The sequence below is a fragment of the Cygnus atratus genome, chromosome 3 (genome assembly GCF_013377495.2).
Source record: "Cygnus atratus isolate AKBS03 ecotype Queensland, Australia chromosome 3, CAtr_DNAZoo_HiC_assembly, whole genome shotgun sequence".
NCBI classification, from domain to species: domain Eukaryota; kingdom Metazoa; phylum Chordata; class Aves; order Anseriformes; family Anatidae; genus Cygnus; species Cygnus atratus.
In genome coordinates, this window is record NC_066364.1 from 78,885,430 (window position 1) to 78,897,757 (window position 12,328).

General features: G+C 39.1%; 1 protein-coding gene across 1 annotated transcript in view; it reads right to left on the reverse strand.

Annotated features, from left to right (window-relative positions):
• PCNX2 (pecanex 2) overlaps positions 1–12,328 on the reverse strand; it is a 156,209-nt gene that overhangs the window by 43,721 nt on the left and 100,160 nt on the right. The window contains exon 23 of the mRNA XM_035560483.1: positions 8,105–8,232. Coding sequence (XP_035416376.1) covers positions 8,105–8,232 — 128 coding nt within the window. The remainder of the gene's footprint in view (positions 1–8,104; positions 8,233–12,328) is intronic.

Below are 12,328 nucleotides of genomic sequence, written 5' to 3' on the forward strand. Positions count from 1 at the left end.
TGACTTTTACATCTTAATTGTCACTTTTAGACTCAAGGTGACTACTTAAAATTAGGAAGCAGAAATGGAAAGAGATGGAAAGAAGGTATGAGGAAATACAAGAACAACACAAAGACGAGGGAATGATGTCTATAAGGAAAGCCTACGTCAGGAATACTAGTCTAGATCATTGTGGGCTTCTCCATATATGCATATCTCTCACCAAAAGATGCAGGAAGACAAAATGGAAGCCAACTGAGCCATTCGAGCGCCACTAGCCTGGGAGTGAAGCATTAATGATACCACACTGAAGAACAACAAAAATCTCACCACTACCATGGAATTGCACAAAATTCAATTTAGAACAGATATATATATAAATATATATATTTTATATATATATATATTTAATTCCACAGACTGTAGAGAATGTTGATCATTTGCAGCAGTCATTATGGCAGTCCCTAGAGCTCTTCAGACTGAAAAAAATCTCCAACACATGGTTGAACTAGGTGGTATTTTGAGAGCAAATACTACTAGTCAAAGCATACAAAAAGTATTTCTCCAGCACTCATTCAGTATTTACCTATTGCCAATTAACAGAAAGCTTCAGGGACAATTCTCAGTGGCAATGGTGGTATAATTCTGCATTTTGCATAATCTCAGAGACAAGTGAGAGAGATTTTACATTTTGCTCTTCTATGCCCTCAGGCATTTTGGGTCTAGTATATACCCTTGCATATCAGGACACAACCAGGACTTGAGCAAGCCATAGCATGAATTATTCCCTGCTGCAATCTGTACACAACTAGCACGTCACCTCAGTTTCAATGGTTACACTCCTGCTGAACATCTCCCTCTGTGATCTCAGCTTTTCCCATCTTTACATCTTGACAAAAGCTGGCTGAGTAAGCATCTTCTTGAAAGGAAGGTTTGAGTTTACTGCTCCTAACCTCGGCTTGCCCCTAAACATTTTATTCAGTTAAATCTAAAACAGGAGACAATCTACATTATCCAAGTGAATAGGATGAACACTTTCTGAGAACACTTATTGAAATTCAGTAAATACATTTCAACAGGTTTCCAATACTCAACATGACAGAAATTTCATGAGTTCATTTATTCTTCTTGGATTTACATAATTTGGAAGCTAAGCATAAGAAGAATAGCTTATAAAAATGTAGTGCCACTGTATATCCATACAAGCCCTTAAAATATGGCTTGCTTCCTATTTCTGATTTATGAGTCTATTCCCTTCTGCCCTGTTCCTGCTTTCCTTTCCAAATATCTCTCAAAGTCTTCTTCTATTGTTCTCACGATTTTTTTTTCTCCATAGGTCTGACTTCCTGATTATGAATGTCTGTTGCACTATCCTCTCTACTGCATGCATTTTGCTTCTTTGCCCATCCCTTTCCCTTTTCATTTATCCTGCTTGTGGTTTTGATCTCTGCTTGCGTTCCTGCATGGCCTCAGCATGCATTCTCTCTCTGATGCCTCCCTTCTGTCTTTATTCTGTCCTCTTAGAATGATTCAGTGAACTGGAGTTGTGAATGCATCTTTAACTCAGCAGGGAACTACAGAGCACTGAATCAGAATGCACTCCCAATTAATTATCACACATATGGCTCCTATTCAATTAGCCTCAATTTGTTTTATTGACTGCCACAGGCAAAATTTGAGAAGAGGAGATGTTACCAGTTAAAGAGATACTGCCAAACAGTCAAAATACAGCTTTGAATTTTGTATAGCCTCCCTTGTGTGTAAAACTCCTGGCAACTTAGAAAACACTTATTTTAATGCCAGTTCTATTTGGCTAAAGGCTCCCATTTTTCCTCACCTGTCTTTTCCCAGATAGTTGTGACTCTAATTGTGGAGTCAAGTAGTAAGGCTGGTTTGGAGAGGACATGTGCATACACCTGTGCTACAGCAAGTGGCCAAAAGGGCATACACACACACACAAGGACACTTGCTAAGGGGGAGATGATAGTTCAAGACACGGAGGGGGACACGATTTCTAGTAGGACTTCTTTTAGCCTGGGGCTTTACCTGAAGCAGCACCTCAAAGCCCTGCACATCCACTGAAAGGGATTAAAGACCAAGCCAGTGCTGTAGGTACAAGTCCAGCGACAGTGCTGATGGTGTGCAATGTGAAAATGTATATCATACAGGTACAACAGCAGGGAAGAAAGAAGGAAGGGTCCTGAGAAGACAATCAGATGAGCAAGTCCGATGAGTAACAAGCAACTTCATAGTGCTCATGAAGAGCTAAGACTGAAGTATAGTCAAAGATGCTCCTTGTCGTTCAAATGTTTTGTTTTTCTCTATTCTCTCCCCAGTGCCAGAACCATGACCACGCATGTGTCTGGAGAACAGGGCGCAACTTCCCAGAGAGCAGTTTATACTCAAAGTTTCAAGAGAGAAGCATTCTTTTTTTTTCCCAAAAACATAAGGAAATTTTCCAGTTATAAGGGAAGAGTAATGAAGGAAAAATAGCAGCAACCCGCTAATGCTTCAGCTTTTGCGTCACTGCCAGGTGGGGAGAGCCACCGCCACCAGCAGGAAGGCTGTACCCATGGGCAGGCCTAAGTATCTTCTAGTACCAAGCTAGGCTGAGCATTCAAGGATCTAAATCCCTTTGCAGTCATCAGAAAGACTCAAGAAATTCATCATTCTCTGTGAACAGGCTCAGGCAACCCATTCTGATTTGAAGACAACACACCAAAAATTCAAACTAAAATCTGTTCCTTCACTGATCCTGTTTGTTTCGACTTGTAAGTCCCGGGCACTAATGAGTTCCCATTGTGGTTTTTATTTACATGCTGAAACTTATTTATACTATTTTGCTGAGTTTTAAATTATCTTAACACTCAATAAAAGCCTGGAGAAGCCCTGAGGGCAACCCAATGAAGAACTTTCTTAAAAGAGCTGTGGTCACCAAAGGGGCTAACATAAATAAAACTGAGTAATAACTGATAACAAAGGATCTGCAACCTCAGTACTGTAACATCTTTGAACTGGAATACAGTGCTTCTTTCTGGTCAGTTTATAAAAATAGAGAAACAGAAGCAGTCAAACACAAAAATTAGCAGAGAAGGAGAAGCAGTTTAGACGAAACTGAAAAGACTGCAATGAGCTGCAGAACTCCTTGGTGCAACGTGCCTTTCATGCCAGGGACTGAAAGCATTCAGAAAAGATTGAACTCTAAGTAATGACAACTGGCAGCGACATAGTCAAAACACAACATTTCTGAAATTATATTTGAGGAAGTAAGACAAACAGTAACTCCTATAGATACAGGGAAGAAAGGGTTTTCTTATGCTTAAGTCATGCTGTAATTGTTGACTTCAGAGGTTAATGTACCTTTCTTGAAAGTATTCATTATAAATCAATGTCTAAGACTACTGAACTATAAACATCTGCTGCAGTTGTTCCTCTGTAAACATCACCACTACGGAGGTCTAAGAATATGTGAGAAATCAAACAACATAATGAGAAAAGACTAAAAAAGGAAAGGAAAGGAAAGGAAAGGAAAGGAAAGGAAAGGAAAGGAAAGGAAAGGAAAGGAAAGGAAAGGAAAGGAAAGGAAAGGAAAGGAAAGGAAAGGAAAGGAAAGGAAAGGAAAGGAAAGGAAAGGAAAGGAAAGGAAAGGAAAGGAAAGGAAAGGAAAGGAAAGGAAAGGAAAGGAAAGGAAAGGAAAGGAAAGGAAAGGAAAGGAAAGGAAAGGAAAGGAAAGGAAAGGAAAGGAAAGGAAAGGAAAGGAAAGGAAAGGAAAGGAAAGGAAAGGAAAGGAAAGGAAAGGAAAGGAAAGGAAAGGAAAGGAAAGGAAAGGAAAGGAAAGGAAAGGAAAGGAAAGGAAAGGAAAGGAAAGGAAAGGAAAGGAAAGGAAAGGAAAGGAAAGGAAAGGAAAGGAAAGGAAAGGAAAGGAAAGGAAAGGAAAGGAAAGGAAAAAACCAGCCTTAAAAAGGAGAACGTGAAAGGTCTGAACATGCAGCTCCCAAACAAGACCCACAGACAGCTGTGGGTGAATAGCATTTTGTGTTCAGATCAGGGGTTTCAGCAGCTGTACCAGACAAGCCGGCTCACAGGGAAACCAGATGCACTAGGGTATGTTAAAAAACAAGCATTTGGAAGTGGAAGGCTTGTTATTTTATGGGAAAGAGGGAGGGAGCAGATGGGCACATTTCACAGCTTCTTTTCCCACACACGTGCATGATGTGGGGTCAATCCCGGTTATGTCCACACTGGGAAAACTCTCCCCACTCCATCTGTAGGGTGTGCACGAGGGACAAGTGATGTCAGCCAACCGGAAAAAAGAAAATGGAAGCTGCACTAAATCTGAGGCAGGGCAGGTCTTCCTTGCCCTCCATCCCCAGCTATAAGAACCTTACCAGCAGCTATTTTCCAGACCACAATGACAGAGCAACAACATACTGATGCACTTGGAGAAAAGAAAGACTTGTTCACATATTCTCAGACACAGAGAGGCATCCGGTAATGCCATTCTGAGATAACTGGCAATTTAATCACAGCCTCTTTAGAGACACTTAACTAATTTAGTTACACCACACAGTAATTCACTAGAGACCCTTCAAAGCAAACACAAGCTGTGCCTTACCCAAAAATAGGCACCAAACCAGATGACCAAGAAAGAACAGAGGCAGAAAGGAGCAGGGCAGAGGAGACAGGCGTGTAGGCACTGAAATCTCCAGATTGCTGGTGGCAGTGTGCTCTTTATCGGGACAAGTCACAGCTGCAGCAGAGAAGGGGCTGCTCTGCGTGATCCAGGGATTAGACCCACTGGGGAATGAAAGGAAACTTTCTACCCTGTTCTGTCTGTTGCCATGTCCAAGATACAAAGCAAGATAAGAGGAAGGAAGGAGGGGGAGAGACAAAGTGTTTAAGAAAAAAAGCAAAGCAGTGGAATGAAACAACGGCATTTGAACAAACACTATGCTTTAAAGTGCCTATACATTAAATAAGATTTACTGCTGTTTCCTTTTCTCTCCCTGCTATCTATGGCCTAATCATTCTAACAGCTGTGAAAATAAAGAGTAAAACAGGACTCTTCAAACTGGGAAGCAGAACCCAAGCTAATGACAGGACAAACCCAGTGTTGCATCAAACCTGTTTTTTTGTTGTTGTTTGTTTGTTTTAAAGAGAAAATTTCTCATAGCTGGACTCCCACAGGACAAGCAGCTCATGAGAGCAGGCCAGCTTTCTGAATTTATGCCCCTCTCTTTTCAACAACAATGGCAGCAAAAGCTGTAAAAAATGGTTGCATGACAAATTGTTCTTCCTTAACCTCCCCCCTTATTGCCCTTTTTTTTTTTTTAACTCTTCTTTAAAATCTCCCGTCCCTATCCCCCCAGAAAGGTCCACGGAAGTGCACACTCTAAACAAACAGGGTATGTTGACTCTGGGGAAGAACACCCATGCTCTGCACACACACCGCCAGAGCACAAATAGGCACAGTATGATTCCTGAATTTTGAAGAGCTTGCTAGGAATTTCACAGTTTGCTTACTGTCAAAATGAGCTTTTTTTTTTTTATTATTATTTTTTTATTTTTTCCCCACTTGAGTTCCTCCATCTCCTTGAAAAAACAAACAAGCTATTGTCTCAATTCTCTGAGACTTTCAGTTCCAGATCACATCATCTGGAGTGGCAGATGTCCCATCAGAAACCCAAGGAATTGGGTGTATGCTTCATTGGGTTATACCCAATGTTACCCAAGGGTGTACACTTCCTTGGGTAAAAAACTGGGTGAGTGGCTGGGCCCAAAGAGTTGTGGTGATCGGAGCTATATCCAGCTGGAGGCCAGTCACTAGTGGTGTCCCCCAGAGCTCACTACTGGGGCCAGTTCTCTTCAGTATCTTTATCGATGAGGTCAATGGAGGAACTAGAACAACTTTCCCCTCCAGTTCAAGTGCCTGAGCCTATTTAACTCCATGGCTCTGAGAGAAAGCATTCATGCCATCTCTTTGAATTTTTAGATATGGAACGGTCAAGGTCTAAGGCAATGAAGCATGCTAGTCTCACTTTATTCAATTATTTCAAACATTTTGTAGGAAATTTCCCTATTCTTAATATAATATTACTCCCTTCCCCTATCTTTTTCTGTCTTTTTACTGTATCCCTTTAATAACCCAGGAATTTTTCAGTTCAACTCTCACTCACTCTGCTCAGTTCTTCATGTGAGATGCACTTTGTGGAATGCCACAGGTTCAGACAAACATTTATTTTGCTTTGATAACTATCAGTCTTCTACAAAGCTGTTTACTACTTCTGAAAGATTTTGGGGGGGCAGGTTGTTGTTTTTGTGTTTTAAGTGAGAACACCATAAAAGATATACTAGAATCTCTAACAAACATCCAAGCACAAATTTTTCAGTCTACTGTGCGCATTCACATTGAAGACAAAGTTGTAGTTACTGATTATTTTGAAAGGACAAAGAGTAGTGGTTTAAAGCATTAAAAGCATTAGTTTTTCACACTCAAAAAATGATTAGCACCAACTTCTTTATTTCCTTTGATAGGGGTCACTGACAGTCACTACTGACAAAAACCAGACCCCCTAATTTAAGTATCAAGCACTATATTTTGAAATTGTTTTGAATATCTTCTGTTCACATTGTCCCAAAAGCCTTAGACCACCGAAAGCAAATGAAAACCGTCCCATCTATTTCCATGTACAATAACCTACAGATACCACACTAATCTAACTACATTGAAGAGATGTGCCTACAACCATTGAGCTTGATTCTCTAACCTGTAACTAGAAAAGAAGCCACATGCCACATTAAAATGTTCTAGCTGAAGTAAAATGCAGCAGATGTTCAATTCTCCCACTTCCTACTTAATGTGGTTCAAGGTTTCTGTCAGAAAATATAAAGCTGTCTGTGGGATTGGCAGTAGCTTCCTGCTTTTCCAAGCCTGCCCTCGAGTTTTACTCCAATGAAATAATGAACCTGCTGACTCAGAAAAGGATGTGTGAGAAATAATTTTGTTAAGATCTGACGCCAGTGTACAAAACTTGGCTCACCCCAAAAGCCTTCCACAAATCGCATCATATCCAGAAGCTTTATGTAACTTGGCTTTGTCTCAGTAGTTTCTTTATAGAGGAGTACATGTGCACTCACTGACACAAGTCAAATTCAAAAAAAAAAAAATCTTCAAAAATTCATCAGACCATTTCCCCTAAAAGATGGAAGAATCAATCAGTAAAATTTCAAGTTCTGAATTCCCTGAAGGTGCTCAGATGCATCAGTGGTATTGATACAAGAAGTGTGATACACGTACAACACTTCTCACTGGTCTGGCCAAATCCTGCTTTGGCCAATGCAATTTTTACTTATGTTGCTGTTCTGCAGCTGCCACAACTTACTCAGAGCCTGGTTACATGTTACTAAGTATTCACTCTGAAAACTATCTCTACTTGGAAAGGACAGAGTTTTCCTGCCTCTACCACTCTTGTTGGAAACCCATTAGACTCCAGTTACCAAGAGCTTTGAAATCCTACAGGGTAAAAAAAAGGAGCAGAAAGTCTTTATTCAATCTGTTCAATATTCTAAGTTTATGTCCTTGTGAAACCAAATGAATGACAGCTAAATTCTGACAAAACCAACCAATTCTTACGTCAAACTCTAAGATCAGATGTAGCAAGTAATTACAATGCCCCCTCATCATCACCACTCTATGAGAGTTACCTGCCACATCCCAAGTGGTAACGTTTAATCAGGCCAGTATAAAATATATTAATGCAGCCTGACTTTGGTGCCAAAGGCTTAACAGATTTAGTTGCTAACACTAGCTAGTAAGAAAAAAAAGGCTGACAACTGGGAGTTTCACCATGTTTTGTTTTCACAGCTTCATTACTGTACGCCTGTACAACAAATGCAACATGACACCTCATCTGTAGCACACTGATAATTGTTTAAACACACTTTCAGAAATAACTAAATGACTATGAAATAGTAAAGCACCAGAATCAAGATTCAAAGGTTAACGTCTCAAGGCCTACAACAATTTAAGGAATATCTTTGGAAAGAAAAATATCTCCACAAATGAAATTAATGAGAGCAAATCCTTTAAAAATAACAAGGGTAGAAAACTTTTGAATAGTCTTACTTGTAGTTTTTCTCCCAGAACTTGACTGGTCTTGCGTATGATGCGATAAAGATGACACTACCAAGAAATGGGCTCAGCGGGGTAGAAAAGACTGAAGTGGCCAGAGTTTGGAAAAAAAGCATAGCAGAGTCTGAAAACTGCAAGTTAAGGTAACACAAATGATTTCATCATACTATCAAAACATTGTTGAGGCAGCTCTTCAAAACATTTTTGCCTTTTTGTTATTTATTTTACCAAAGAGGTGGAGGGAGGAGAGGAAATGAAGGCAGGCAGTGCCAAATTGCCAATTACCAGCATGTAATCCATGGCTTTTCAATGCTACATAGCTGTAATGGAGGTGACATGTCTGAACAGAGTATGGTATTAGCAGGGTGACTGTCTAATCTCTGCCTGAGGACAGATCCAGGCTGTAGCCAGAGCAGTGAGGTGCCCTTTTCCAGCAAGCGAGCATATCTTCTACAACATAAAGTGGCTTTCGAGAAGTCTGACAGAAAGGGTTTAATTCACACACACACAAAAAAAACACTAATATTGATTTTCTTGGAAATTCTTAGTTCTGTGCATTAGTCTTGCTTCCAGTGAATCCAGCATTGCCTTCTGTGAGTTTCTGCTTATTCTAAAATTATCTAGTATGTAGAGAAACAGCTAAGCCTATACAATCCAACCTGCTGCCTCAAAATCATACTTTCAGGTTAGTTTTTACTGACAATTTAATATTCCATGCTGACTGAAAGGTTAAAAAAGTGTAAAAGTGTTCTGCGCTTCATGCTTTTTGAAACATCTACAAAATGAGAAGGTGAGGGCAGGGGAATAGAAAACATCACCCAAACACCATCATGAATGCCTGAATCCATGTCTTACTTTAAATGTAAATTAATATTTCAGGCTGCTGGAAAGCATCTTAGAAGATAGACAAGGATATAGAAAAACATGCAGGTTAAAAGGAATACGATTTAAAAACAAAAACACACACACACAAAAAAATAGGCAAATTAAATGTTAGGGATCAACTCTTCTTTAAATCGTACCAGGACCATGAAATCTTGGGAAAATAGTTTCCAAGTTGGCATAAGAGACCAGTTGTCCTTCCTTATGCTTCTCTTGGGAAGAAAGTACTAAATAAAAATGCCAAGGACAAAGTAGCAATGATCAAAGTACTGCAATTAATTGCATCTCAGACTAAAATTACTGTCAAATCACCCAATAACCACAGTCCTTCAGCTTACTCTGTTCTAATGATGTGTCCCACAGTCTGAGACTTTACAATAATCATCTTTACACGTGTAGCATCATTTGCAGCACAATATTTCCTTAAAACAGCTCACTAGCCATGTTTTCGAAGTAATTTGCAAAATCTAGAAACAAATATTTGCCAAGAGATCTCTCTCGAATCCCTCAAACGTATGAAAAGAGAGTGGTCCTGAATGGTGTCTTTGTGCATTAGCGAATTTGCAAAATGAGCTGCCCTCAGAGTCTAAAGTTCAAAAAGCAACAGAGAGCACAGAGCAGGAAGCAAGTGCATCAAAAGTTAAACTGTCATGTTATGCTGTAGTCATAACCACCATTGGCTGTAAAAGATGAACAAGTATTTACAAGTGTCAGATAAGGGAAAGAGGCACTGAAGCTGAAGAGACAAAAAGCGAGTAAGGAGGACAGATAAGGACAGTAAATTAAGTTTCCTTAAGAGGGTTCTAATGCCATTATTGATTTTAAAACTGCCACCATCATGAGTTAAGACATTTAGAACTCCCCTGTGAACTGCTTGTGTTAAAGACATAAGCAGTAGCAACATTTTTATTTTTGCTGAAAGACATAATGTTCTACTATAGGCAAGTTGGAAGCCATTTCCCATTAGACTCGTGAAGTGTGGTTTTAATAAAGTGTTTCATGTATGTAAGCATATCACGGGAACAACTAACAGCACCAGGCTGACTTACCTACAGCTGATGTGTACAGTGGCATACAGATGTATATACATAACTGCCAAAAAGGTACAGGCATACTTTCTTGTTCTACATCCCAAGACGGTTCTCCTGTGTGCCATCTTTGTTATGTTAAATGGTGTAGAAGCAGAACTTGTTTCTTTGAGAATAATGGATTTTCTTTTTTAAGGTGGCCAAAATCAAATTTTGAGAATTAACTAAAAACTGTGCAGCATGAAATAAAATGTTCCATTTGAAGATTAATTATTATTTAACAATCTGTTTGAATTCAAATTAGCTTCAAAACAAGCAACTGAAAAGGTTGATGTTTTCAACATCTTCCACCCCCTTTTTTCAATACAAAACTATTGGGTAAACCCAGCCCAAATCCTCTGATGCCTCAAACCCACATTTTTAATTGCAATTACTATGGGCCAAGACATTTGGTCACCACCAGGCACAAGATCACTTAGAGAGTGGGAGAACCAAGTTTCAAAGGGCTTCCTTTCCTGACGCTAGAGCTGTAACCCTGAAACAGCCAAAGCAGAAACTCTTATAAACAGAATAATCTGAACTACAAGCACTTTTTTTTTTCTTTCCAAATCTCACTGTTCATTTATTAGGTATTCCTTTAACTACAAACCTGACTGACTTTCTCAGTGTGCTGACAATTTAACGGGTACAGGCACATAACTTCATCTTACCCATTTAAACACTGGGAAGTGAAGCAGCAGATCTCTCCTCCAGCCAGAAGCCCATTCCTGTTCCTGGTGTTTCGGTTCAGAGAACTGCAGGATTAGGAGGGACTCTAAGGGGTCACCTAGACCATCTAGCAGCCACAGCCAAACATGTATGTCTCCTGACAGATGTTTGTCCGAATTCCTGAATGTCTCTAATGGTGGAGACTCCACAACCTCCCCCAGGCAAAGCTCCAGGTGTGTTGCCCCTTGTACCCTGCATGCCTGAATTAAATGCACTAAAGTGAGAGGAACTTCTCGTATCACTGAGCTCTAAGGCAAAAGCTCACCGAGGCACTTCGAAATTTAAAAATTGATGTCCTGTTTGCAGAAGTGATCTAGGCCATTAAGAGCCGCAAATAATTAACTCTGGAAAGAAATGGTAGGCTTAGTGCCTCTGCAAACTTCAATACGTATTCATTAGTACCATCTGCAGGGTTATGGTAACAACAAATAAAAATACTGTGCAGAAAGGCAGAGTTATTGTTGTTGTGGGAATGGTAACTTTTACATTTAACCAGTGTCTTAATTGCAACATTGCCTTGAAAGACAGATTTGCATTTACAAAGGAGATTATAAATATAAATAATAGAAAGCTAGTCTAGATCACTTCAGTAATAACTGCGTACATAAACTGAATCCTGCTTAGTTAACTGCTTTCCATTTTGCAAAGCTTAATTGGTACTTTTATCAAGAGTAAAGTTATCACTGCACAAAATATATGACCAAAGGGAAACTCGTTGAAATATAATCTTAGTTCTTAGATGTTTTGCTAAGTAACGTTATATGTACATTCCTGCAATTCATACCTACAATGGAGATGAAAACCATTTTTTTTGTTCTGAAATTCCATAATAATTTGCTACAAATCACTCAAAGTGCTCTGATGGATCAAAACTTTTTAAAATGCTTTCCTTTCCTCTTGTAAATAGCCAATTTAAAGCTTTCCTTTTGGGAGTTGTTCTGTCTTCACTTCTCTCTGTTCAAGACTCCCATTTATATTTCCTAACTCTAAACAAAAACATAGTTAATCAATGCGGCATATATTTCAGTATATCACAGCAAAGAGCAAAAGGGAAAAAAATCACTCAAGGGGGAAAAAACACTCTGTAAGATGAAAGGGACAAAGACTTAAATGTTTATATCTAATAAGCAGTACTAAGAAAATTCTTCAGTAGGTCTGAACTAAAACCACCCAACTCTTTTGCTACAATTTTGGTTGGAAGGGAAGGAAGAAATTAAAAGGTAGTCTCTGAAAATGCTTTACATACAATACCAATTATTTTTTTTTTCTTTACATACCAATAAAGTTAAATTTGATCAGTGAAAGCGTTTTTTTTGTTTGTTTTGTTTTGCTGTGTTTTGTTTTTTTTTTTTTTAATTGTCTTTTCCCCATATTACATCAAGATTCTAACTGATTTAGACCTTAAAGTGAAACATTTTTGTTCAGAAAATCTTCTCTATGACAACGGTCATAGCCCTGGAATGGGCACTGAAACAGTTCCTAAAGTATTTTAGCACTGATGAACATACACAGTGGAAATGTAAAAAAGGAGAATGCTTTT